Source organism: Pyrus communis, chromosome 5 (assembly GCF_963583255.1).
Source record: "Pyrus communis chromosome 5, drPyrComm1.1, whole genome shotgun sequence".
NCBI lineage: Eukaryota > Viridiplantae > Streptophyta > Magnoliopsida > Rosales > Rosaceae > Pyrus > Pyrus communis.
The window spans coordinates 28,476,904-28,503,547 of NC_084807.1; the positions used below are offsets into that span (position 1 = coordinate 28,476,904).

Here is a 26,644-nt window from a genome sequence, read left to right on the forward strand (position 1 = left end):
AAACTTCCCACTCCCCACAAACCCTACTTCTTCCTGATCGGCTGACGACGTCTGACTGCTGCTGCTGCTGCATTGCACTGAAGAAGAAGTTGTTATACAAAAATTAGCAGGTCTAGAAAGAGTAAATCCGTATGATGAAATTTCTGTGCTGACTTTTGCTGATATGTTGGGATAGCTTGCTGGTAAATGATAATATTTTCTGCTTTGTTTTTGGTTTCCTTTTTTTATTATTATTATTTTTTTTTTAGGTATAAACTTGTCATGAAATTAATCAACAAGTATAAAACCTCTCTTTATATATTCAAAACAGGAGAATGGTAAGTTTAGTACATTTTCCAATTCAAATGATTTGGATATTAGAGTCTCCATGATCACATCCCTGTTGCAATCCTCACCCGTAACCACAAAACCTCTGCACACGACCAGAGAAGAATTGCACAGCCACGGAACTGAAACTGTAAACCCCAAACCAGAATCTTTCCTTCCCACTACCACGTCCTTGTATGCCTGCAGGCAAACCCTCGAGACGTACTTTCCCATTGGCAAAGTTTGCTGCAGAACGGATGGTGCGGAACCGTCAGGGTTCAAGATATCAGAATCTGAATGAAGGTTCACCACAACTGTGCCATGATCCGGGTGAAGCCGGCTGCTGAGGGCTTTAAGAAATGGGGAATGTGGATCCCATAACTTGCGTGGGAATATGTCTTCCCCATCATAAGCATCAACGAAGACCATATCATACTGAATGGTGGTATTGAGAACGAAATCCTCAGCATCGGATTCATGGAGGAACAGCCTCTCGTGGATGCCTTTCCACATAACGGTATCCATGGTATTGGGTGACACGGCACGCTTGCCTGATGGAGTCATAATTGAGAAAGCCGGAAATCCCATGGCTCGAACTGAGGCTGAGATAACAAGAGGGTCGATTTCAACAACATCAACAATAGCACCTTGAATTTTACTAGCCAAAAACAACGGTAAGCTTCCGCCACCCTGACCAATGCACAATATACGAATATTTTCGGTCCCAGTCACCGCGTTCATGAGATTGTAATTACAAGATGCTATAGTGGCCAACCCAGCTGCTATCATACTCTTAAGATAAGGAAGAGCCAAGCAATGAGGCTGCTGCATAAGGGCGATCGATTCCGGTTCCGATCGCCGATAGGCAGCCAAAACCTTAACGGTGCTCTGGCGGGTGTCGTCGTTAAAGCGGAGAGCGCGCCATTGATATCCGAGCACTCTGAATCTCTCGTTGTCCTGACCGCACTCCTGTATCTCTTCGTATCTTTGCTGCAGCCATCTCTCTGTCGATGCCCAATGGAGTTCGCTGGGTTTTGAGGAAGGATAGGCGACGACTGAGACAACGCCATTGCCTTTGTCAGATGTGGAGCGGAGGACGGTGTGGCCTTCGGATTCTTCCCCCCGCCACTCCGAGGCGTAGGACCAGTCGCCTTCGTCCTCGATACGGCGTCGTACAGCGGTTGAGAGCTTCCGGAGGTTCAGTCCCGAGCTCAATCCAGCTCTGGGCCACATGGCCGTACCCCGCAGGAAGTGAAAAACCCTAATCCAGCTCTGCGCCACATGGCCGTGCCCCGAGCTCAATCCAGCCCTGTATCTCTTCGTACCTTTGCTGCAGCCATCTCTCTGTCGACGCCCAATGGAGCTCGCTGGGTTTTGAGGAAGGATAGGCGACGACTGAGACAACGCCATTGGCTTTGTTTTGGGTTTTTGGTTTCTGTTTTTCTAATAACTTCCGTTACATCTTGAAATTTATTATTCTCTATGGATAGTATATGCCATTGAATTCTGCATTTTCTGATCCTTTGTTTATGTGGAGAGAGTGACGAAAAATTGGTAGGAGGGAAGATAAGATGTGGTGTGCACGAGTGGTCCTAATTTCTCTGCATGGTTTAGGCCAGAAATAATGATGCCACGTGGTCAAGCCTTAGACCATCTCCAAATGATGTGTCAAATGTTAAGTGTTAAATTAGAATTAATGGCTGATGTGGCAATCTGAAGACTTAGGTTAAATTTTATATATATTGTCAAATATTATTTTATTATTTAAATATAACTTTAAATTGTTGTAATTATTAAAAAAATGTTGAAACAAATTTTAATTGGTTGAAATGTTAGTGAAATAAGGGACTCACCGTTAAAATGAAATAAAATTAAATTTGACATTGTTCTCAAATTTGACTCCAAATCCCAAAGCCTTCAAATTCAAATCCAATCAACAGATAACACTTCGGTTAGAGAAACTTTTGATGTCAAATATGCGCAGTGACATTTCACCTAGATTTTTGACATCTTCCTTAGAGATGCTCTTAGCCTACCACATGGACTTGTAGAAAACTATACATATGCACTACCAGTCAACACTAAGGAATTCTTGTGTCCGACCAACCGTAAATATGCAGCACTCGTTATGAGTTTGATGATGAACAAGTCTGTGTGATGCACAATATAGAAAGGTTTTGGTTTTGTGTATATGGTCAAACAGACAGGGTAGTACACCTTACTTTCTCTAGTTGTACTGGATTGTTGGACATAAGGTGCTGTCTCTCCGATTTTGTTTAATTTTATTTCATGTCCATAACAAAACTTAAATGTTGACCTAACAAGGAAAACCAAGTGTTGAATAGAAACAAACTGATATAGTGAAGCAAAAAATCAATATCAAAGAAATACAAAATTTAATCAAGTATATTAATTAATTGCATAAATGTAAGGGATTTATAAAAGCTTTCATCTTTTGGCATGTGAGTTTACAATTTAGGGTTCAGAGTTTTGGTTCCACGTCCGCATCTTCTTTGCTGCTTCCACTAGGGTTGGGACTTGCATGGTCTCCACCAGGGTTGGGACATGCATGGTCTCCTCCAGGGTTGGGACTTGCATGGTCCGACCCATTGATCACAGTACTTGCCGCACTAGCATTCCCGTTGTTATCATCCTTTTTCTCTTCCATTATCTCAGTTCCCGCTCCGCTACCACCACTTGTTTCACCCTCCACAGCTATACTCCTACCCCCGCTATCGCTGCCATGACTCTCCTTACAATCCCCCTTACCGCCACTCTCCTTAACCAAAACCAGAGCCAAGTAAAGCGCTCCATTAACCCGGAATGACCAAACCTGAACAAGCTGGCCTTGTTTGATTTTGTTCCTCTGAGCAACCGCACCCCATTGAGTTCTCAACACATACAGTTTGCTGCTTTTCATAAGCCAGAGTCTCAAGTTTATATCTCCTTTTACAAGACCAGGGTCTATTAACTGAACCTTCATTGTTTGCTGTCCCTCAAGTAACTCCTTCTCTTTCCCTTCCAAGAAATCCATCGATACAATTTGGGCTTCAGGCATTGACAGTCTGTTTTCGCCGGGAGATATATCAGTCATGGTAATTCGCTTCTGTATCACCAAGCCCAGCCTAGTCCCCTTCAACGTTGCAATTTCTCTCTTGAATTCGTCAGGCAAGTCGTCATATTTCGGAGGCGTGGAAGGACTACCAATCGGTTCTTTCTTCTTCGGAGAGTTCTTGGTCGATCCCTTGGCTTTCTTGACATTGTTCTTCGGCATCACCTTTCGTTTCTTCCATCCCACGTCACCCCTACCAATAGCATTAGTCTCTCTCAGTGAAGACTCCATAGCAGAAGCCGTAAGCTTCGCTCCATCGCACGACCTCTGTTTCTTCGGCGCATGATCATCATTTATCCCATTGCTAGACCATTTTCTTTTCAGAGAATGATCTGTTCTAGTAGAATCGATAGGGGGCGACCTTTGTTTCTTGGGCGGCTCGACTAGCATTGGCTTCTTGAGAGCCCCCTCTCTCATCAATTTTTCTCTCTTTTGCTGCATTATCTCAACTTCAACCTCAGCAATTCTAACCAACCAGTCCAAACGGGTAAAGTTCTGAGGCCACTCCGTCAAGCCATTGAAGTATTTTTCAATTAATAACCGCGCCATCTTATCTTCTTCCTTTTCTTCTCGGAGAGATTGAAGAAGATACAATTTGATGTAAAGCAAAGTATGGCACGAGCTTAGAACGTAGGACGAGTATAAAATGTATTGTTTTGGTTAAACCTGCAGGGGTGTGATTTTATAGGGTTTTTACAGTACTGATCGGTGTCTGATTAGGAGTTGCTGATCGACTAGAGACTTGCCCTTCAAGTATACGAATCTTAGGGTTTTAGGAAACTAAACACGCACAGGTTTAGGAATCCTTCCAAAAGTAGGTATTGTAATTGCTCAAACATTGGCTATATATGATTCTAATCGAGCTTCGAATTTCTAAAAAAAATCCGTATCTATATAGGAAACAAACCGCTTTGGCCACAAACAAATGGAAAATTTGACACTTGTAAAACTCGTGCAACTATTCCGGAGGTGTCCGGTCCTTCAGAATTCACTTCCAAAACAATTACAATTCTCCCTCGAAAAGAAAAATGTAATATCCACCCTTTCAGCTTTCTCCCGGCTTAATCTTGATTATTATTATTTTATTTTTTAAAAGTGGGATAACTAGTGGCAAGCCACTACCCTTTCAGTTTTCTCCTGGCCACAGTCAATAGCAGACTAACTAGCTTAGAGCCTTGAACCCGGAACCTCCCTATATTTTGTATTTTGAGAGCCGAAATCCGCGTCCTTACCACTGAGCCACTTGATGTGGTTGATTAATTTTAATTATTCAATGAACCAAATTCAATAAAAATAGTGCTATGAAACCAAACTAGTCTAATATTTTCTTTTTTTTTAACTTTTATCTTAGGACCCCCTGATCTTGAAATCCTAAATCCGCCACTATTTACTACTCCCGCCATCAACAATTCTACTCTTACACTCGCTATCACCATCATCACCACTCTCCTGATGATCCCATCCAACGCTGCTCCTCTTAACCAAAACTAGGGCTAAGTAAAGCGCTCGATTAACCTGAAACGACCAATCAACTTGAACGATGTCGCCTGCTTTGAGCTTGTTTTTCCGAGCAACATTCCCCCATTGAGTCCTCAATACATATATCAACCGCCTCAGGTTTATATCTCCTTGTACAAGACCAGGGTCTATCAACTGAACCGTCATTGTCTTACAGTTCTCAAGCATCTCCTTGTCTTCATCTTCTAAGAAACTAATCGAAACAAGTTGGTTTAGAGGCATTGACATCCTATCTATACTCGAACTTATATCAGTCTTGGTCAATTGTTTCTCTATCACCAACTCCACTTTGGTCCCGCCCAACCTCTCAATTTCTCTTTTGAATTCTTCAGGCAAGTCATTATATCCAAGAGGTGCGGACGGAGAATTCAGTTCTTTTTTCTTCAAAGCTATATTCATCGTGTCTACGCCTTTCTTGGTATTGTTCTTCAACGACGTCTTCTGCATCTTGAGTTCCACTGGCGTCCGATCCCCCAATTCTTTTGAAAGAACGATCTGACGACCTATTTTTCTTGGCCGCCCAATCGATTGTCATTGGATTCTTGATTTTACTCTTTTGCTTCACAAGTTCCTCCTGCATCAGGTCCTCAGTAGCGAGCCTAGCAACCTCAAGCTGTGAAGCATCAAAGTCTTTTTCTGTGAACTCCACCATCTCGGCAACGTCGTCTTCTTCTTCTTGTTTGCGTTCTTCCCCTTGGGAGATTGGAGAAGAATGCAATGTAGTACTGTATTTGTCACTGAGATATTCATAGCGTACTTATAGTCGTCTGTGTCCCAAATTGCAAGCTTAGGAATCCTCCCAAAACTAGGGTCTAATGATAAATTCTCAAAAAACAAAAAAAACTAAGGGAAGAAAGGAACTGCTTGGCCAGAAGAAAAGGAAAGCATGAAGCTTCGATGAAGGTTTTTTCCCTGACTGAATTAGCAGAGAAGAGAAACTCTGTGGGTGTTCTTTGTTATGATTTATATTGGTTCTCTTGTTGGTCAAGGATTAGGGTTGCATTGTGCTCCTCCATCGAATCCAATCCACCTGCAAGTTTCGCCCTTTCGCAAAACAGAGAAACAGAGCTAGTAACCATGCCAAAGAATAAGGGTAAGGGAGGAAAGAACAGGATGAGAGGTAAAAATGAGGCTGTTGACTAAAAGCGTGAACTTGTCTTTAAGAAATACGGACAGGAGTATGGCCAAGTGCTCCTAATGCTTGGTAATGGCCGGCGTGAAGCCATGTGCGTTGATGGGAGGACGCGACTTTGTCACATCCGCGGTACAATGCATGGATAGTGATGAATTGGGACTTACTTAGCCATTAATAGAATCCGGAACCACTCTCCTCGATCCATCACGAATCGTGAATGAAGAGTATAGACTTCTGGCACATGGTCAGTTAGCTAAGGCCATCTCCAACCAACTGGCCAAATGGTCATAGGACTAAAAATAGCTCGAAATGACATGAAAACCATCTCTAACCGAGAACTAGGCCAAAAGGCTTGTGGGCTCCACTAGGCCAAAACCTCCAAATCAGGCCAGCGGGCTGGTCATTTCCAGCTAGTCAACCCTCCAGCGCCAGAATGTCAAGCTTGACATTTTGTCAGGCCTCTAGCTCAGCCCATTTGAATGTCAATGGCTACCTGGCGTCATGCTACCGTTAGAATTTGAATTTTTTTTTTTTTTGGACGAATTTAAAAAAAAATATATATATATATATATATATATAATTTTTTTTCCTATAAATACCTAAGCCATTCATACGCTATTTCTCACATACTTTTTATCCTTCCATACTATCTTACCTCATTGTATTTCAATTCTTCACATTCTATTCTCTTACCCCTTCCAATAATCTTTCCTTTAATTTTTTCAATAATTTTCAAATGGCCACATCTGCAATGAAAGGAAAGGCTTGGACCCGAAAAGAAGATGAAACTCTTTGCAGAGCTTATAGATGGGTCTCGGAAGATAGTGTCAAGCGTAGTTCTCAAACAAGTGAAGGTGTTTGGACTCATACGTCCAAAAAGTACAATGAGTTCTACGAAGATATCACTCCACCGAATCCCCAAAACCACGAGAGTTGTTCTTCAAGATGGAAACAACACAATCTCCACCCTAGTACTACTTGTGACACGCGAACATATCATCCTACGATGCCTCATGTACTCATTTAAAGAGATATTACCAGTTCTTGAATTCAAATGCAAATTAGGTCCATCATATATTTTCGCGTCAGCTGGAGAGGCATAGGCCAGCACTGAGAGTGCAATGATAAAGGTCTAAGTTTTTTAGATAGAGACATAGTGCGAAGTGTGCAAACAAATTTCAGTCTTCACAAAGGAATTTCATCGAACAGTTGGCGGGCTTGTTGTTGTCGACTGAATTATGTTGCACTTTTGTCAACAGATATCAACATTTACCGAAGCAAATTGATGAGTACCATCATAAGCATTTGTAGACTCTTGTCACCGCAACATTTAAAAAGTCTCCGAAAAACCTTCACATACTTGTTTCCCGACCTTTGTATGGTCTTGGGACCACCTTGATTCAATGTACATCCGCCCTATGGTTTTGCATTTCCAGATGGTGAATTGGTCATGTTCCATGTAGCATCTGTTTTTTCCTAATATATCTATTACGCTTGTCTTCAAAAATTGATTAATTGAAAAATATAGCGGATATTAAAAATAAAAAATTCCTTTAAATAGAGAAAACTAAAGCAAACCCTAAACATATAACAAGCAAGAAATCTTAATTCTTGACCCACAAGAAAAGAAAAAGTAGAGACACTTCAACTCCAATACACCGAATCCAAAACAGAGAAAATACGAGACAAAGTGACAAGTCGTGATCGATCCTAATCGCAGTTATGCATGCAGCAATATCATGACAAAGACACTCCACATCAAGTTCAAGTGTTCATCCAAAGAAAGTTAAACAATTATACAGACGTCCTATGAAACAAAAACTCGACAAGTTCCTGCACGTTTGTGGGTGTGAAGCAGAATGCACAGCATGCAAGAAATTCAAGCAACAAATTATCGACTCCGAAGAAAATGGTGACAATGCAGCACAACAAAAAACCAGAAACAGTAAAAACGAAACGCAACAAAGACGAGGGCTGGAGGAGAAACAGGACTATGGGCAAAGCTCAAGGGAGCCGAAAACCCAAATTTTGATTTTATTTCCTTGCTGAAATGAGAAGCCACAGAAAATAAGATGAGCATAACGAACTAAAAAACGCAATAAAAGGAACGGAAAAGAAAAAAGAACATGGATATAGAAGAAATTGTTCAATGTGTACTTTCAGGAGAACGATGTATCCGACTTAAAATTACCGAATCAGACTCATTAGACCCCGAAATCAAAGCCTCACAAGCCTTTGGGGAACCCTTGGGTATTATTAAAGGACCAGTTACTGCATCTGCCGCACCTTCGCTAGAAGCCTGACCAATTGGATTATCATCTTTAGTCTTGCTAATCACATTTGAGTCATTAGCTGCTGCAGGTAAAGTGGTGGTTGCAAGAGATTCGTTGTCAGGTGATGAGAAACCATTTGCATCGCCATCATCTAATTTCGCCTGGTCCGAGGATTCTATTTCCACCCCATTTGAGATTGTTTGGGGATCCGCTGCTTTGTTTCCACCATTATCATCAACTGGCATTCCCAACATAAGAGAAGGGACGCATGTGTCATTCTGCACCTCGTGATTCAGAGATGAAACTGGTACCTCCAGTCTCTCCTCGGCGCCATCACCCGATGCAGTGCCAGCATTTTTATAATCTGGAGCGTCTGCCATTTCTATATCAGAAGCCGGGACTAACTCCTCTACTTTCTCCCCATCGCAATGGACTTTTGCTTCCATATTCTCCTGATTAGATGCTAAAATAATGTCCAATGCTCCTCCAGCAATAATTGGCAAGACTCTCGATTCCATCCTCTGCTTCTTATAAAGATTCATCGCCTTCTGCAAGTCAGAAAATAAAAAAAATGTCGGGCAACTAGGATGCAAGTACGTAAGCAAATATGTCAAGCAAATACACTGTTTGACTAAAAGAAAACAGAGTTGAAATGTCATAATAAAACCAAAATGAGAAATAGTAAAGTAATCCCAGTAAATTAAACAGTAACTTAACAACCAATTTAAAAATAAATTAGTAAACCATATATCCATTATGACAATACTCCTACCAAATAATAATGCCCAAGAATTATTAACCTGCATCTTGCTCATGCATCAATTCAATATCCTGCTTTTCTGAGTAAAGAAATTTCAGCTATTTTTTTCAAAAAGCAAAATCACCTGTTTAAATATTTACAAAAATGTGTTCATTAGCATGCATGCCTCTTAAATCACGCCAGCATTCATACCACTAATCGCAGCCTCAAAATGCATGTCAGGAAATACAACAAATACAAAATGTATGACTAACTTCAGATAGAAATGAACAAGATAAATAACATTATCATTCATCATAAAGTGTACCTGAAAGACAGAATCCTTCAAAGGAGGAAAAGGCGAGGACCTCAATAAGATTTTGGACGATTTCAATCCTGCCCTTGCACCCTGTGACATTAGGAGAGAAGATGCAATCAGTAAGATTAGATTCTAGAAGAAAAATGCAATAAACAATGTTTGAGAAAGAATCTGCACCTCCAAAATTGTGTGTGTAGTAGCATCTTCATCAACAATTGGGCTCCGCTCAATACACTGCCTATACACCTCGGGATGAGTAAGTTTTGCTGAAATGTCAAGCTTGGAAAGATAATAATGACTTAAACAGAGGATGTCATCACTTCGTAATTTAGAGCGACCAGGTGACTTATCATGACTACTTTTAGGCATAGACTCCTTTAGAGGAGAGGTCATAGTGGACCTTCTTTCAACGGTTTTAGAAATTCCAAGATCCAGGTTATCCTCATGGTGAGGCGCCTGACCCATCTTCCCAGCCACAGCATCATCCATAGCAGCCTGCACAGGATAATCATCTTTCTGAACTGGGGAAGGCAAGTCCCTTTTCACATCGTTGTTATGTACTTTCCATGCCTCACCGCTGGATTCCCATCCACGAGCATTCATTGGATGCCGGCTTTGATCCCATTCAGCACCCCCATACATGTGATTCTCATCCCTAAAGGCACCATTACTCACATCCCATAGATGCAAGTGGGAAGGGCCTGGACCATCCATCATGTTCTGCCACCCAAGTGGCCGCAAGTGACCGGGAAATCTCTCAGCATCAGCCATATGATAAGGCATCCCAGAGTGGTTAATATCCATTGAAGGTCTAACACCAAAAATTGGTGGAGCTGGAAACTGCGGTAGCATCCCCTGAAAACCACCATGATGTGCCCCATGTTGGAAATGCATGAACCCATTTGGCACTGGTGAAGTCCAGCTTGGAATGCCCCTCCATGCATTACCATTACCATGCCCTCGAACCACATTGGGATCACTACTCCTTCTGTAACGTGCACTGGAGTTGCCTCTACCATCTTCTTCCATTGAACCAATAAATGGGCTGTCAGCTCCGGCCCTGAAATTGGGATGAGAAGGATACAGAGAAGACAAATTACTCTGACTACTTCTATTGTGGGCTGACGAATCAGCAGGAGATGACTCGTCTACCAAAGGCTTCTCTGATGGCAGGTCCCGACCCAGTCCATCCTCAGTGTAAGAGAAATCTATATTATCCATGGAAGCACTGCTTCTTCGACCTGTTTCTTCAATGTCAAGACTCCGTCTGACACCAGTTCTGTTGATGTACCTGCGGTCAATACTAGATGATGAAGGAGACCTTTCCATCAAGGGCAGGGGTGAAGCCTTAGAACTTGAAGACTTGTCATTTGACATCTCGCCTAAATGGTTATCATCCATTTTATTGGGTCTCTCCATGGATCTGTACTTGAAACTTCTTTCTGAAACTCCAGCCAGACCAGACCCATCTCTAGGAGGCATTGCTTTGGACCTATGCTCTACTCCAGAATCCCTATATTTCAAATCTTCTGGATTCGAATACCTTGGGCCAGGAAAAAAAGATGACATATTAGCATATAACACAAAAATTCATCACAAAAAACAAAAGCATTACACACAATCACAGTATTTCCTTTCCAACCATAAAACTTTTCTCATAGATTAAAGTTAGTTTGGTTCAATGTTAAAGAGTATCTTATTTCACAGGATCCCAAACCACCATATTCTATGTGTGCGTGTTAAACATATATATCTAAACTATACCAACTTTAAACACAATTTTCCCATTGCATACAGAACTCTGACGGGGAAGAGAGGGGAAGGCTTGGGGAGGGAGAGAGAGAGAGAGAGGTACCTGTACTCATCCATGCCGCTGTGTGAATTAGAAACGGGGGAAGTCCTGCGTTTATTGCTACTCAATTTAGTGTCTACATACGCTTGCCGTGACTGAGATCTTCCCTTATTAACATCAGGCTCAACTCTATCACCACTCGATGACTTCTTTTCCAAGTCAGAGTACCGAGCTTTCATACCTCTAGATTTATCACTGCCATCATCGCGGTCATCCGGAGATCTTTTCTTTCCCCTGCTACTATCTTTGTATCTAGTGCTCCGATCATCAATATGTGACCCATCATAGTCCCGATCATAATCTCGATCACCATCTCTATCACGGTCTCGGGCCCGATCACGGTCATGATTGCGGTCTCGCTCGCGGTCCCCATCCCGCTCCCGATCACGGTCCCAATCCCAATCACGATCATAATCACGGTCACGACCATGATCCCACCCATGTTCGCGTTCACGATCGCGATCACGAACATGATATGTGTCACGGTCCCTATTGCGATCGCGATCATGATCTACTTTGCTTTCCCCATCTTGGATCTTGGATCTCTTCTGTTGCATTTCTATCAAATCTTTTTCATCCTTCAAATGCTTGTCATCAGACTTGCTGCTTGCATAATCCTTTGGAGGGCGCTCATCTCTTAGCTTGTCATCTCGGTGCTTATTGTCCTTATCCACGTCTTCCCGATGCTTTTCTCTGTATCTCTCATCCTTCCGCTTCTCATCTTTCTTCCTGGTATCCCTGCCAGAATCATCCCTATAAGATAATCGCCCATCATTGATGCCTTCCACATCATCTAGATGCTTATCCCCATCACCAAAATCATCTCTTCTTTTCCTCATTCGTCTATCAATCTGGTTCTCTGCATCAGGACTTTCCAATTCATCCCGTGTATTTAAATCTGCAAACCCACATAAAATAAGACATAGAATTGCACTCCAAAATAAAATTTAACAGTCATCTATGTACTGTAGAATATTGGCATCTCATTAATATCAAACAATATGATCTAATCTATTTGCCTCTTCATTAACAACAGTAATTCACATCTAAGCAATTAATCCAGCAATTGACATCCATAATTTGTGCCTTCAAACATCTAGTTCCATTCCAAACCAATATTAAATGTTAACTAAAATAAAAATCAGTTAAATGATTATAATTATTATTAAAACAGCCGACAGGATAAGCCCTTTCACATACAACAGTTATTAACATCTGAGGAAGAACAATTAAAATAACAACCAATGTGGAAAAGAACAATTAAGAAACTAAACCGATAAACCTGATTAAGGAAAGAGGGTGTAATCGCAGACGAGGGAAAGATAACATTCAACTACGCAAGTAATAAAACAATAACTCATAAAACCTATGAATAAAAGAAACGCAAACCAGACTCAAAACAATCATTTAACATCTTCATGAGAACAAACAACCATTCAGATAATCAACAAGACAACCAAAGTATCATAAAGATGAAAATCATTATCAATCCACACTTAATGAAATCAAAGGAAACAGCTACAGCTCCAAATTTTTCTCAAGTATGTTTCAATCAACCCCCGATTCACATATGGGCATAAGCAAATTTCAGCAAGTGATAAAAGAAGGTTAAGTGCACAGACTCAATAGAATGGCACCTCTGCGCTGCCCCGTGTCTTACTCCGACCATTCATAATCTTAAAAATTAGTATTGATTCCAAAATGTAGAAATGAAACAGCCACATCAAGGAGACCAATGAGAATTTGCCAACTAACAGGCCAGACAACCACACTCAACCCCACGCAGTCACGTGGGTCATTCCAACATAGCACCTAATTGTTGGTTTCCCCAGATGGCATATTAATTGATTGCATCCAGCATAATTTTGGGAAGTAGAAAATAAAAATTTGACCATAACGGTCACTGACAAATTACCAATGCAAACCCAATGTATTTCAGTGTCTACAAAACTAATAATGACCAGGGAAGTAAATACTAATGTACAAATACATCAGTGGGTCCCACAAATAAGGCGGACTGCAGCATCCAATAGATATGTGATAATACAAAGGCCACCCTAGCAATCACTTTATCACTTTTAGATCATCAACTCAAAATTGATCTATATATCAACATGATACAATTACTGCAATATAAAAAGCATTAAAATCCATGTAGAACTTTTCTCACATTAAGGATGGTGATATGATTTTAAAAGCATACATGTGATTGTGTTTACCATGAACGTTCTCAGTGTTAAGCTTTCCATTTAGTACCACTCCCACTTATGATATGCAATATATCAAAATCCAAATTAACCAAGATTCAACAAATCCAAATATACTTTCCAATCAAATTATGCTCGAAACTCTTGTTGATCTAATACGGCATGCTCCAAGTGTTTAAATCCCTAAACCTATTGAAGAGCTCAATTTCCACCAAAAAGATTGTTTGTAGTCTCCCAAACCCAGCGTCAGCTATTCAAAATCATATTAATGATCACGCAAGGTAAACCATGAAAAGAATTTGTTTCCACTAGTTAGTGCGGTAGAGTTGAAGGTGCAATGACATGAGAAAACATAACGTTGTATTATATTGTCACTCATCACAGTAAACTATGATGAACTAAACTGAGTGAAAAGTTACCATATTCGAAATTATCAACATTCTCCTAATGGGGAGTAAAACGGCAAGAGTAAGTCCGTATGGTTAACTAGTCATAACAAGTAACACATTGCTGGAAAAAAAAATCCATATAGATGTATAAACTACAAAATAACGAACAAACCCAATCAGTTACCATACCAGTTTTTTCATTGACTTGCTTGGCAATGACACGTTGTTCATCGCTACCGACCAATCGCTCCGTTCTCCCATCTTTACCTTTCTTTTCCCTTTCTCTCTCCCTGTCCCTTTCCTTGTCCCTCTCTGCTCCACCACCTTCCTTACCATCCTTTCGAATCGACTCCTTATCCCTATCCCTATCCCTATGCTTCCCTTCACCCTTTCCACTACTAGTCGAACTCTTCTTCACTTCGCCACCCTCTGCATACAACTCCACACTCTCATCTCTCTTCTTACTCTTGGACTCCCCTGATGCCTTCAATGACTTCTTCGAACCCTCACTGCTTCTTCGGTGATCATTCTCCCCGCCATTCCACCTATCACTCCCTCCATCATCAACCCTCTCCTTGCGCCGCTTAGCCGATACTGAATCCTCCAAATAGTCCCCGTTCCCGGAGCCGCCATACGAGTCCTTCCCATCCTTCAAATCAAACTTCCGCTTCTCACTCGAACTTGAATCCTTTAAAACCCTAATTGCACCGCTCTCTTCCTTGCTCTTACGATCCTTCAAGCTCGAATCCTTCTCCGAATCCGAGTACTCCCTGGCATCCCTCGAACTATGCTTGCTTGATTTGTGCCTTGTACTCCTCGGCATCACAGCGAAACACTCAAAATTCAAAAAATCTAAAATCTCCCCCAACGAAAATTTGAAATTCCAAATCGAATAACGAAAAAACCCCAGATGCAAATCGCCGAGACAGACTCAATGCTCAGATTGGAGATTGAAACCCTAATTATAACGAAACCGAACACTCCAATCCAATGTGCAAAACTGGAAACCCTAATTCTTTGAGGGTTGAACCAATCGCAGAAGAAAAAAAACTCGCACTGGAAGGGAAGAGTGGGCGGCGGAGGACAGGGCGGATCGCCGGGGGATGGAAGGTGTGAGATTGAAACCGAATATGATGAAAATTACAGCCGAGACAAAGAGGGAGTGGGCGTCGGCTGGGGATAAATGTGGAAAAACATGTGATGTGAGAGAGAGAGAGAGAGAGAGAGAGAGAGGGATTCGGAGAGTGAAATGAGACTCGGAGACGACTTGGTGACTTGGTGACTTGGTGCCTTGGTGGACAGTTTTTGTGTTTTTTATCTGACGCGATTGCCCTTCATATTTTCCGTTTATTTCGATTCCCTTTGGGATTCCGCTGATTCTGCATTTTCCCACTTGAAAAAATTAATTAAATAAATAAATTTGAGAAATTCTTATATTTTCCTTTTCAGTTTTTTCATTTTGTTGGAGCCTTTTCCTTCTTGGTTGTAAACAGTGTTTGAAAATTTTTTGATAGAGTCGTTAATTTTTGTAAAAATATTTTAAAAATTAGAGAAACTTATAGAAAGCGAGTAAAGTCTAAATTTCTCAAGATATCGGACAAATTCTTAAATTTCATCTAAAAACACCATATTTCATCAATATTTCTAACATTACAACAACAATAATAAAACCTTTTTCCCACTAAGTAGGATCGACTGTATAAATCCTAGAACGACATTACGCTCGATATTTCCGACAATTCCAACATTACAAGTTAAATATTGACAAACGATCATATGTTCCTAAAGTTTTGCTTTCAATGTTCATGTTTTTTAGCAAAACTTCCATCATTTTCATTGAAGGCATCCAATATTGATATTAGTAATTTAGTATATCCACCAATATTCCACAAATTTACATATCAATTTTCTACCGATACCTATATTTTAAACGTTGGTTGTAAATAACCCAGAGGTAAGGGTGAGTATAGAATAATAGATAAGTAGGAGTAACTAGACAAACAAAATCAAAAATTCATAATCTCTCGTTTGGTTTCGATTAAAGTTGTAATTTTCAGGGCATTGTCTCGTTAGTGATAACAATTCAAATGCACAATGGATTCAAAGGGATGGTAGAATCATCGACTACTTTTAACATCAAGGGCCTTGCTACGTTTCGCAAGTTAACTACAAAAAAACCTACAACCTCGCCCGCCCGCCTCAACCGTGTTGCAACCCGAGACTATTACTCGGGTTGTCACGGTGCCACTTGACACCGTTACATTGTTCCCGGAAAAGAAGGATGGAACATCGACCATAAACATTGTTTTTCCCTTAGCAGTCGATTAAACATGGGATTTTCCGAACAGCTGCATTCTTTAAATCAGCCCCTGTCGCTGCAGATCAGTATATGTCTTCTTATTGTATATGTTACCTTCTCTGTCTTCATACTCTTCTTCAAGATCCGGGCGCCATTTGTTTACACCTTGCCGTGCTTGTATCCTCTTCCATAGTTCTTTAGCTTCCTGTGTAAGTGAAATGGTTTAGGCTTCGGTAAAATACTAAGCTAGCGAATTATTCGAAAAAGAATATACCTCTATTGATGTGATCTCGTTGAAGTTCTTCGTGTTTGGTATACCTAGGCAACGCATACCATGCTGATGGCGCCATTCCTTAAAATGTCTCTCAAAAGCTCTACGCCCCCAGTAACTGTAATTCCCGCATATCTCGCACTTGAATTCCTGAAATGCATGAATAGAGTTGCAATCACCTGACCTCTAGTTTATGCAAAAATAATACTAGAAGTTCAAGAGATAACTCAATTGGCAACGCCAAGCTGGCAAAAATACACATAATAGTGAAAAAAGAAGACTGAAATTTATTTAGTTCTTTAATATAAAAACAAATTGTATAGATGTTATACATGCACCGGCCACTTGAAGATAAGAAATAGTCCCCCGGCACTTGAAGATAAAACACGATTCAGATTCAACCGGGAAACAAGGACGTAAGTATAAAATCATTCTGGAAAATAAATAGCTTACCTGACCAAGACCATGAAGCTTATACAGCCAGTAGGGAATGGGCTTCCCATCCCAACCCATTGGCAATTTCAGTGGATTGTAAATCTGCTGTTCATCATCATCACTTTCAGTATCGGCCTGTGTCTCTTCCTGTGAGGAATCAAACCCAATCAAGCATCCGTTAGAAACCATTACAAATTTGATCAACAAAGAAAACTAACTATTCTATGATTTCATTGATGTCAACATATTTCTTCAGGGGGTGATTTCTTACCTCTTCACGTTCTGCTTCAATTTCTTCATATGTCAAAGCCTGTTTCTTCATGATGTTGTCTTTTGTTCTTTCAATAGCCTGCACAAATCCGACAATAATTTTTTGTAAATGTGCACTGATATTCAAACTCCAACAAAAACAATGAAAATAGGCAACTACAAAGACACAAACATGTAAGACTGGGAAATTAGGAAATATATGCCAACCTCAGTCAGTAAGTCGCATAATTTTTTTGTTTTGGCCTCCAATAAAGCAATTTCTTTTAAATTGTCAACTTGTTGTGGAGCTGCAGCAGCCCCATTCTGTTCTGCACCACGCGAACCTTTGGCAAAATTTTTCTTGTCCAACTTCTCCAGAGGTGTGTCCTGCGTAAAATAAACAGATATTTAAGTACTACGTGGCACAGAGATTTTAATAGAAACGGTGAAAAAATGTCAAATTATCTGACAGGTTTCCATAAGGATTCAAATTTGTGAATAACACATTAACATAACATGAAGTGCAATGACTTGGGTAAGCTAGGGCATTCTGATTTTTGGCTAATTTAGCAGTCTTATTGATCCCCATCAAAACAAGAAAGCAATTTTAGGACATTTCAAGTAGTTCCAATTGAAATACTCCCTACAATACTGATTCAGAAACTAGAGAACAGAAAATGTACAAGCACATATCAAATATGCCACTTTTCTCAAAAAGAAAAAGTTACAGAACAATCACCTTCGTAAGGAAAAGCCTCTCTGCACGCTGCTGAACAGTACCACCTGTCTTCAGTCCTAATGAAGCTAGTGCCTGGCAGATAATTAAAGAGATAATATAAGAAACTTTTCTTTTTTATTTTGTGAGAGAAGAATATATAGAGCTTGCTTAAGATGTGTTCTAAACTTAGGATTGAACTTGGATTATATTTTTTTGGGTGAAATAAATTATATTTTTTTGGATGAAATAAATCTGTTCTAGTTCTTTAATTTCATACACATTGAACAACATTTATTGAGTACAAGATATTTTAATCCATTTTCGATTACATATGAAAGACTGCCAATGTATTAAAAGCGTGAGGCGTGGGCGAGGCGTCGGAGGCGAAGCCCGGCCTAGGCGTAAGGCGTGAGGCGTGAGGCGAAGCCTTATAGGATTAAATTTTTTTTTATATATATGATTTATATATTATACATATAATTGTATAAAAAATAATACTATGTAAAATAAACATCCATTCTCAATTTTATCATTCAAATCCATAATCATTCAAAAGATAATATCATCTAAATTCATTATTCAAAGATAATATCATCCAAATTCGTTTAAAATTGGAAACCTTACTATAAATCTGAAACGAAAAGACCTATATCCCATTTTCCATTAAATAGGCAACCTCATTTGTCAGTTTCTCCTCTCCCTCATTGGACAACTTTCCAAACAAGTCCCTGACTCTTTGACCAAAAATAAAAAATAAACAAGTCCCAACTCGGGTCCCACATTCCAACATCAAACCCACATTAAATTGGTATCCTTTTCCCATCCCCTTGAGCCTTTAGCCTCCTCCCTCCTCTCTGTTTTTCTGCTTTCCCCAGAAAAGCTTATCGCCCAGATTTATTTCCTACTCCAGAAAAGCTTCCCTAGTCAACTGCTCCAGATTTATATCTCACCCAGCCCTATCCCAGAATGCTCCACAGTTCACACCAGTTTAAAAAAAATCAAAAAATCAAATCCCTAACTTTTTCAGAATTTCAAAAACCCTAACCTTTAAAATTGGGGATTTGTGGGCTTGCTGACGGCACTGGGGTGACGGTGGCAGGGTGATGACGGCGGCGTGGCGACTGGGAGAGGACGATCGACTGGGGTGACGTCTACTGTGTGTTATGGCGCATGGGAGAAGTGGGTGAAGAAGGCAGAGGATCGAAGGTATGGTGGAATGTGGATTAAAAGTGGAATCTGGACTAAAAACCCTTACCCAAACAGCGTTTTTTTTTTAAAAAAAAAAGGGCAGACAAGGCGCCTGGGACGCCTTGAGGCGCGCCTCCGCCGCCTCGGCGTCTCCGGCGAAGCCTTTCGCCCACTCCAACAAAACAGAGGCGTTAGCCTTAGCGCCCAGCCTCAAAGGCGCCCTAGGCGCGCCCCGAGGCTAGTTTTTTAAAACATTGAAGACTGCACAAGTAATTTTGGAAACTATTCGACTTTGAGCATCTAGAACGAAAAAAGAGAAGACAAACCCTGATCACTAACTATTAACTTCCTCCCATTTTTGGCATTCGCTTCTTTCTCTATGTCTCACTTTAGTACTAAACCGTTTCTATTAGTCAACAAGTTAATGTTGAGCTTTTGACAATCATTATTTACTATAACTTGGTAACCTTTTACCTCAATCTGTGAGCATTTAGGGTCTAATTTTTTGCCAATAACTTTTCTTTTAAGTTGTAAATGTCACCCTTACCTCCTTTAGCTTTTCAGGGCCCACTTCCATCAGTTCTTCCACCGTGCTATAATAATCAAGATCGATCATAGTAAGTTGATCTTGAACATGCCCATTTTCTTGCTTCTCATTTTCCCATCCTTTTACCTTGCCATCTGCCCATTGCTCTTCAAATTCGGTTTCAACCTGTCAAAAAAATGCCGTACTTCAACATTCCAAATCCAACCACAGTCCAGGATCATAGATACCATGGAATTATATCGAACCATGCCTAAATTGCAATAGCCCAATCAACAGAAAACATTAAGTTCACAAAGACAAAGGTAACTATGATAAATTGGTTTCATAACTATATACATACATAGACGTTGTTAACGTCCATGTACAAGATGAATTACTACTATGCTCAATTGTGATTCAAGCCTTCAAATCATTTAAAGATAACAAGGTATGCTTGAGTACAATGTTTATCATTATTTCGGGCAAATTTACTAGAGTAATAGTGAATTATAACTTTCTAGCCAAAGAAAATTCATAACTGGAAACTTAAGAATGAAAAATATATATTTCAGATTCACTTTCCTACAAAAGCAAGACTAAATTGATGCTATTGCATCACTCTAATATAAGTAAAGGAGAGTATTGATTTGGACCTTCAAAAATATTCTGTCAAGATCTTGCAATGGCTCTGTCCTCTGGAAAAAATATATCAGGTATGCAAGTAGATTTTCCATATATTCCTTGTACTGCCTGAAAAATAAAACAAAATCATTCCCAAATTTCATGTACATGAATTAAAAGCAATGGCGGAAGAAAATAATATAACACTTCACCTTGCCGACTTCAGCTTGCGTGGAATCTTTTGTGGTTGTGAAAAAGCATCAAGATAAGCAGAGTACTCGATAGGTTCTCCAAATTTGGAATTAATATACTGGTTGTATAGTTCATGCAAGTCAAGGTATCTTCCAAAAGCTTCCTGAAAACAGAACTAAACAAATCAATGAAAGGATATGAAGTATAAATGTAACAACTAAGTAGTGCTTATCAAAAAAAATGAATACAATAACCTGAATAAATAAAGATAATAACCAGATATACCCATCTGTATTATTTGCCTATCTATACAGTTACTGTCCAATTGGAAAACAAACAAACAAAAATGAAGTAGCATTTTATGAAAAATTGATATTTCCACAGCTTGTGTGGAAGGGAAAATAACTGAATCAATCTAGTTCACTTGTCTTTGTAACTTCAAGCATTTTTTACACAGGCATGCATACACACAGACATAGATACAGAGACATAAACACAGAGATGGAGAGAGAGAGTGAGAGAGAGATATTGACCTCTCCACTGAACTCAATTTGAGGTTCCTCCTTTAGCAGTGCTTCTTCTTCCTCATTAGCATCAACAACACGAGCAACTGGGTGCTTTCGGTGATACTCACGAATCTGCAGATATGGCAAACATTTCACCAATAACTTAAATTACCTTCAGATTTTGGCAATTAATTGATAGACGGACTGATAACCTACTTAAGTACTCTGAGTTCTCGTTTTTGGTTTCCCAACTAAATTTTGGATAATCAGAACACAATGCACACACTCGTACGCGCAAAAACACAACTTTGAAAAAACCCTCAACCCTCACCCTTCCATCGATGAATAAACACCATTAACATCAGAAGATTCAGAGCTATAATTTCTTCATCCAATAAAATCGACAAACAAAACAAAGAGAAAGAAAAAAAGACATACCTCTTTCAATCGATCATAAAATGCGCTGAAAACGTTGGTGCCAGTGGCAGTCTGGCCTCCGAGAGCCGCAATCTCGTCCTTCCTCGCATTATCTTTATCTTCATAAATGTCAATCTAAAACCAAACACACAGAAACCCCCAATTAGCAGTCAAAACCATAAACCCTAGGGTTTCCGCAATTAAAAAAAAAAAACCCTAAGTTCGAAAAAATCCACACACATTCCGTACATTCTCAATCGCACAGAGTATAGGAGGCGAAGAGAGAGGCAATAATAATACGTACCAGTTTTTCGGTGGTGGAGGTGATGGTGTCGATCATTTGGCGGACGCGGTGGCCCTGGTACAAGCGGTCCTTGCTGGACGGCGGCTCGTTCATGAAGTCCTTCACTATCAGCCGCTCGAGCCGCTCCACCTCCTCGTGAGCGGCACGTGTCTGCTCCAGTAGCGTCGACGACATCTTCTCTGCCAAACGGAGGAGCTACCGAGCTACGGCTTCTCTCTCTCCCTCTCTCTACGCTTTGCCTCCGTCTCTTTGCGGACGAAGCAAAATCTATAATTTTTAGAGTGAGAAGGAACTGGTGACGTGGCTTTTAGCTGTAAAGCCATCTCCAACCGATTCAGACAAAAGAATATAATAGTTCAGAATGACACGAAAATCATTTCCAACTGAGGACTAAGCTAAAGAGTTTGTGAGTCCCACCCCAGCCAGCCAACCCTTCATCCCAGCCCTCTGGCGCCAAAATGTCAAACTTGACATTTTGCCAGCCCTCTAACTCAACCTATTTGAATGTCAATGGCTATCTGGCATCAACATGACTTCAGCCAACAATGGTTAGCAAACGTTATGCTGTCGTCAAGTTACCGTTGGAATTTGAATTTTTTTCTTGGAAGAATTTTTTTTTTAAAAAAATCTAACTTTTTTCTTATAAATACCTACAACATTGAAAGTTGATGATAAGAAGTGTCAAGTAGATAAGAATTTTATCTAAAATTTGCACAACCAATTACATCTCAACACATAGCACTTGAAATCTTATCTGAAACATTATTAAGATTACATAAATATAAGAAATCTGGAGAGTTACTCACTTTAGCGACACGTGTTACTCAAAATCCTATCCAAAAAATTATTGAGATTACATGAAGAAGCTTGACAGTATTGATCTATCTCCACTAGCACTAGATTTCTTCACTCTTATGAAATTAGCCATCAAACCTGAATTTTTAATAATTAACAGGTTAGAAGTTAGTTGTTAGGGAGAAGATGAGTCAATAGAGATCGAACCCGCACCAAGATGCATACATCTAAATGCTTTTCACCACTGTGATAAAACATCATATGCACCACGCTGACATCTATCATCTATAATTTCGTTAAATATGAGAGCGTGACTTGTATGAAAGCGCTTTTTGAGGGGTATTTATAAATTTACAAGCCATGACATGCATTTTGTAATTTTGTTATCGTTAAAAAGATCATAAAAAATTTTACACAACCGTTAGATTCATTAACCTATATCAACATTTGTTATCTTAGAATTTTGCAGAAAATGAAGGAAAATGATTATGATTTTGGGTGAGAAATAATTTCGTATATAAACATCTTTTATGATTGAAAATGGGAGGATTTTATTTTTAAACTACACTGACGAACGGATAAGAGTGACCTTGGAAAAGAGCTCACATGCAAGTCGCGTTCTCTTGTTTGGCAAAGTTGTGAACGAAAATTAGACGAAGGTGTAATTTTGAGATCTTTTAATATTTTGTCTTGTGGTAAATGCACAAAAATTGAAAAACCAATCGGTCATTTATGCAATTTCCCTTACTTTTCTTTTTAAAATAAACCCAGTCTTTTCTCATTATTTTCTGCTGTGTGCTGTCAAGTTCCTGGAAGCCGTTGGAACTTGCAGAGTGAGAAGGGGAGATCGAGAGGAGGAGGAGGAGAGAGAGCTTATTGGATGAAGGGCCCATATAAGAGCCCATCTGAGGCAACAGGAAAAAAAATGTTGGGCCAATGATGGGCTCTGATTTTCTAAGGTAAACGTGTCAGTAATCTAATGGGCCCAAATTATTAAGGCCTGAAAATGTTGTGTGGTGACAGATGGGAACTGAACACCAGAAAGAGCATGTGAAATACAAACCCACCCACCTTTAATAACTGCCTACCCCACACCAAAATGTGATTTAAACTGTCGTAACTTGCCCAATTGATAAAATCTTCATTTTTCTCCTTTGTTTTCGAACTATGCGACCAAATTATATTCTTTTGATGGCATCAGATATGGACCACCTTATCCAACTTGCATTTAATCTAATGGTATTTTTGTAGGACTGAGCGATGACAATGATATAACGGGACTCCTAGGCCCCTTCCCAAACACCAAGTTCCCCATTTTCCCCTCCTCAATTGCCCTTCCTCCTAAATTTCTCCTTCCCTTCACAGTGTAGGGCCTCTCTGAGTGTATAAGACTCTTTGTCCTCGAAAAGTCTGGCTCTGCCACTGTCAGTTCGTCCCCTTTGACTATAAAATGTAAGATATGGACCACTTAAATGAAGTTTTTTGAACTTCTACCATCTTTTTTATGAGCAATAATTATTTTCTTTGTGTGAATGGGGACTATCAAGACATAAAAAATTGGCCTAGAAAGAAGCCCTTGATAAATAATGGAAATGTGTTCCACGATGTTGCTGTATATTGTAGCCTTCCTTTATTTTCTTTGTTTCTTGGTCCACTCCAAAAAGGGAAAGATACTAAGCTCACAGAAGAGAGATTTCGGTAGGAATGTCAGACTACAGCCCACTGAACCATATCAATGTAAGATTGAGTAAAACCAAAATATACAATTTCATTATTTCATCAAATTTGCTCTACAAATAACGTGACCAGTCATTCCGTCCAAGTTTTTCTAGTTAAAATCTCCCACCAAAAAGAAATATAAAAGAAAAAAAAAACAAAATCTGTGTTGGTGATGATTTCAGATGCAACCAAATCTAGTACTAGTAGTAAAACTTTTCCTAAGTTGTTGCCAAACATATCAAAGCATTTTGTAACGTTTTTTGTGCTATGAAAATCTGAAAGACATCACAATCATAATTGACACATGTATTTCATCCCTAAACTCCAACTAGTGATTAAGGAACGTTAATTTAAAGAAAAAGTTGTTTTTTGACCAATCAAAAGACAAAAGGTAGTATAAAACTTCAATTACTCGTTTATTAATTCGTAATCAGATTGAGAATAATTGAATCGAGGAGAAAATAGAATTGGATTTCTGTTAAAGTTGTTTGCTAAACTATATGGCGGAGTAGGAATGATGTTAGTTATTTATAAGTTGTTTACTAATTCACTTGAATTGGAATTAAAAATAAGTTGATTACTAAATTGCCCTTACCTAAAATAAATTATTTTATGCTGATTAATTAAATTAATATATATGTATGTATATAATTGAACAAGGTTTTATTTTTATTAAAATATTGTTATTTCATTCGTCCCGTCTCTATGTTTCTCACGCCTCCCCATTTGGAAGGCGTGCACTTCTGCTTCTTCCCACTCTTACCTCGTTTGGTAAACACGCCACAAGTCAAATAAGCTGGAGGGAATGTAAAAAAAAGGGTTACTGGGGTTGGTGGGAATAGTAAATCACTTTGTGATGATTCATGCTTGTGACCTTATTCTCTAATTCTACATTAATATTGTTTAAATATCATTAAGAGGAACTATTAGATTAATTAGCTTCACATTAATCTTAATCCATCCTCCAATAGAGTTTTGCGCTACCTACCCACTCATATTGCATGGTCCATCAACCTCTAATAAACCAACCCACAACCATCTAACCATTGGAATTCGGAGAGCCATGAGTCACCACCAACACCATCTTGGGACCTTGTACATTTACTTCCATCACAAATCATGTTGATAATTCTACCAACTTTTTCACGACAAACACTTATCTATTATGAAAATTTCATTATAACAGTATTTTAAGTTAATCAAGTATTTTCATACATTTTAACATTAATTTTTTAGCCAAAATGTTTCCTGAGATTGTAATAACTCATCACTTTAGTTTTTGAGATTTAAAATCGATGGAATTGGTCTCTAAGTTTGTCGAGCATCAATCATTTTGGTCATTCCGTGAAATAATCTCCATTAAATAAGGAGAAAATGTCAAAACTGCCCTCAACTTTTGTCAAATCATTTTGGTCTACTATTTATCAAATTGACGATATTTTTGTCATTTTGGTCCTTGTTTAACAGTAATTTTCACCAAACGACTGAAAGGATTGACGGTGGACAAATTTAGAGACCACTTCTATCGATTTTAAATATCAGAAACCAAAGTGAGTAGTTATGTCAATTTTACCATTTTAAGATAAATTTACAATTTAAAAATTAAAAAAAAAAAAAAAAAAAAAAAAACCTTTCATGTTTTATGCATAATAACTCGCGATTGACTCCATGAGATGCCACTCGTGTGCCACCCCCGCTGCCTAAAAGTCTTTTGTCGAGAGATCAAAAACTTAATTTTTGTGTATTTTCTTTTTGCAAGAGACTCAATGGAGTTTACAATTCACCGATTGTTTATGTACTAAGCACGTCAAAGATAACTAATTAAAGAGTCTTCTTATGCCTTCAACAACAACAAAATTAAAACGAAGTCAAGTTGGATTAGTTACTAATAGAGTGAATAATGTCTCGGATTTGGGGTATCAATTTGTGGTGCATTCAGCTTTCTTAGTGGACTAGTTACAATTGTTGATGTGCAAATCTCGAAAAGAAGAAGTCTAAGCTCTTTCTCCTTTGCATTGTAAAATACAATTTGACAATTGTATATACAAATACAATCAACCAACTATTTGACCAGACAATAAGAAGAAGAGTGAGAGGAAAGCATAGAAACGCATTCAATGACAGCAGCATGCAGAACACTGGACCCTGCAACTGCAAACTGCAAGTCAAGCAATTGGTTCTTTCATTTTCTATATATTTAAAGTTTAGGAGAACGTGTTTTTACTTTGTATTTATTACTTAGGCTCGGCAAAAACGTTGTGTTTGTCATGTTCGTTTCGTTGGCGTGTCATGCTCATTATCTTAACGGACCGTGCATGTTAAACCCGTTATTTTAACAAGTTCTTAACATGTAATATGATAATGACTTGATTCGTTAATGGTTTCTATCATTTCGTGTCGGGTTAACAAGTCATACAAGAAATATCATGCTTAATGTCTAAATTTGGCAAAAAGTATCTTATGGGGTTCTTAACGGGTGATCCAATAACGATTCGACTTGTTAATGGGTTATTAACGGGTGACTCGATAACGACTCGACTCGTTAATAAGTTGA

At 39.2% G+C, this 26,644-nt stretch overlaps 4 protein-coding genes across 4 annotated transcripts; all 4 read right to left on the reverse strand.

Annotated features, from left to right (window-relative positions):
* Window positions 1–131: 131 nt before the first annotated feature.
* On the reverse strand, window positions 132–1,773 carry LOC137735626 (uncharacterized). The gene has a single exon (XM_068475073.1). It carries the CDS (start codon window positions 1,714–1,716, stop codon window positions 268–270), a length of 1,449 nt encoding a protein of 482 aa, XP_068331174.1. The 5' UTR covers window positions 1,717–1,773; the 3' UTR covers window positions 132–267.
* Window positions 1,774–4,801: 3,028 nt separating this feature from the next.
* On the reverse strand, window positions 4,802–5,383 carry LOC137734557 (B3 domain-containing protein At1g05920-like). Its single transcript, XM_068473801.1, has one exon. It carries the CDS (start codon window positions 5,381–5,383, stop codon window positions 4,802–4,804), a length of 582 nt encoding a protein of 193 aa, XP_068329902.1.
* Window positions 5,384–8,063: 2,680 nt separating this feature from the next.
* Window positions 8,064–15,080, reverse strand: LOC137735624 (uncharacterized). The gene is made up of 5 exons (XM_068475071.1): window positions 14,040–15,080; window positions 11,258–12,152; window positions 9,580–10,945; window positions 9,412–9,492; window positions 8,064–8,892 (listed from the first exon to the last, which is right to left on the reverse strand). The coding sequence occupies exons 1-5, from the start codon at window positions 14,671–14,673 to the stop codon at window positions 8,218–8,220; spliced, it is 3,651 nt and encodes a 1,216-aa protein (XP_068331172.1). The 5' UTR covers window positions 14,674–15,080; the 3' UTR covers window positions 8,064–8,217.
* Window positions 15,081–15,858: 778 nt separating this feature from the next.
* Window positions 15,859–21,857, reverse strand: LOC137734810 (splicing factor SF3a60 homolog). The gene is made up of 12 exons (XM_068474093.1): window positions 21,577–21,857; window positions 21,294–21,407; window positions 20,883–20,987; window positions 20,370–20,512; window positions 20,190–20,286; window positions 19,558–19,722; window positions 17,844–17,915; window positions 17,333–17,491; window positions 17,127–17,204; window positions 16,874–17,002; window positions 16,424–16,570; window positions 15,859–16,354 (listed from the first exon to the last, which is right to left on the reverse strand). The coding sequence occupies exons 1-12, from the start codon at window positions 21,748–21,750 to the stop codon at window positions 16,208–16,210; spliced, it is 1,530 nt and encodes a 509-aa protein (XP_068330194.1). The 5' UTR covers window positions 21,751–21,857; the 3' UTR covers window positions 15,859–16,207.
* Between the last annotated feature and the right edge of the window lie 4,787 nt (window positions 21,858–26,644).

Bases quoted from the DNA above. Each gene is read 5' to 3' on its own strand.
- LOC137734810 (XM_068474093.1), bottom strand. From the start codon at position 21,750: ATGTCGTCGACGCTACTGGAGCAGACACGTGCCGCTCACGAGGAGGTG. The intron at 17,916-19,557 runs GTAAGGGTGACA...ATTATCTGCCAG, and splicing joins GCCCTGAAAAGCTAAAGGAG to GCACTAGCTTCATTAGGACT. The intron at 17,003-17,126 runs GTAAGAAATCAC...GATTCCTCACAG, and splicing joins TTGAAGCAGAACGTGAAGAG to GAAGAGACACAGGCCGATAC.
- LOC137735624 (XM_068475071.1), bottom strand. From the start codon at position 14,673: ATGCCGAGGAGTACAAGGCACAAATCAAGCAAGCATAGTTCGAGGGAT. The intron at 9,493-9,579 runs GTGCAGATTCTT...CTAATGTCACAG, and splicing joins CTACACACACAATTTTGGAG to GGTGCAAGGGCAGGATTGAA. The intron at 8,893-9,411 runs GTACACTTTATG...TCTGACTTGCAG, and splicing joins TGAAGGATTCTGTCTTTCAG to AAGGCGATGAATCTTTATAA.
- LOC137735626 (XM_068475073.1), bottom strand. From the start codon at position 1,716: ATGGCGTTGTCTCAGTCGTCGCCTATCCTTCCTCAAAACCCAGCGAGC.
- LOC137734557 (XM_068473801.1), bottom strand. From the start codon at position 5,383: ATGCAGAAGACGTCGTTGAAGAACAATACCAAGAAAGGCGTAGACACG.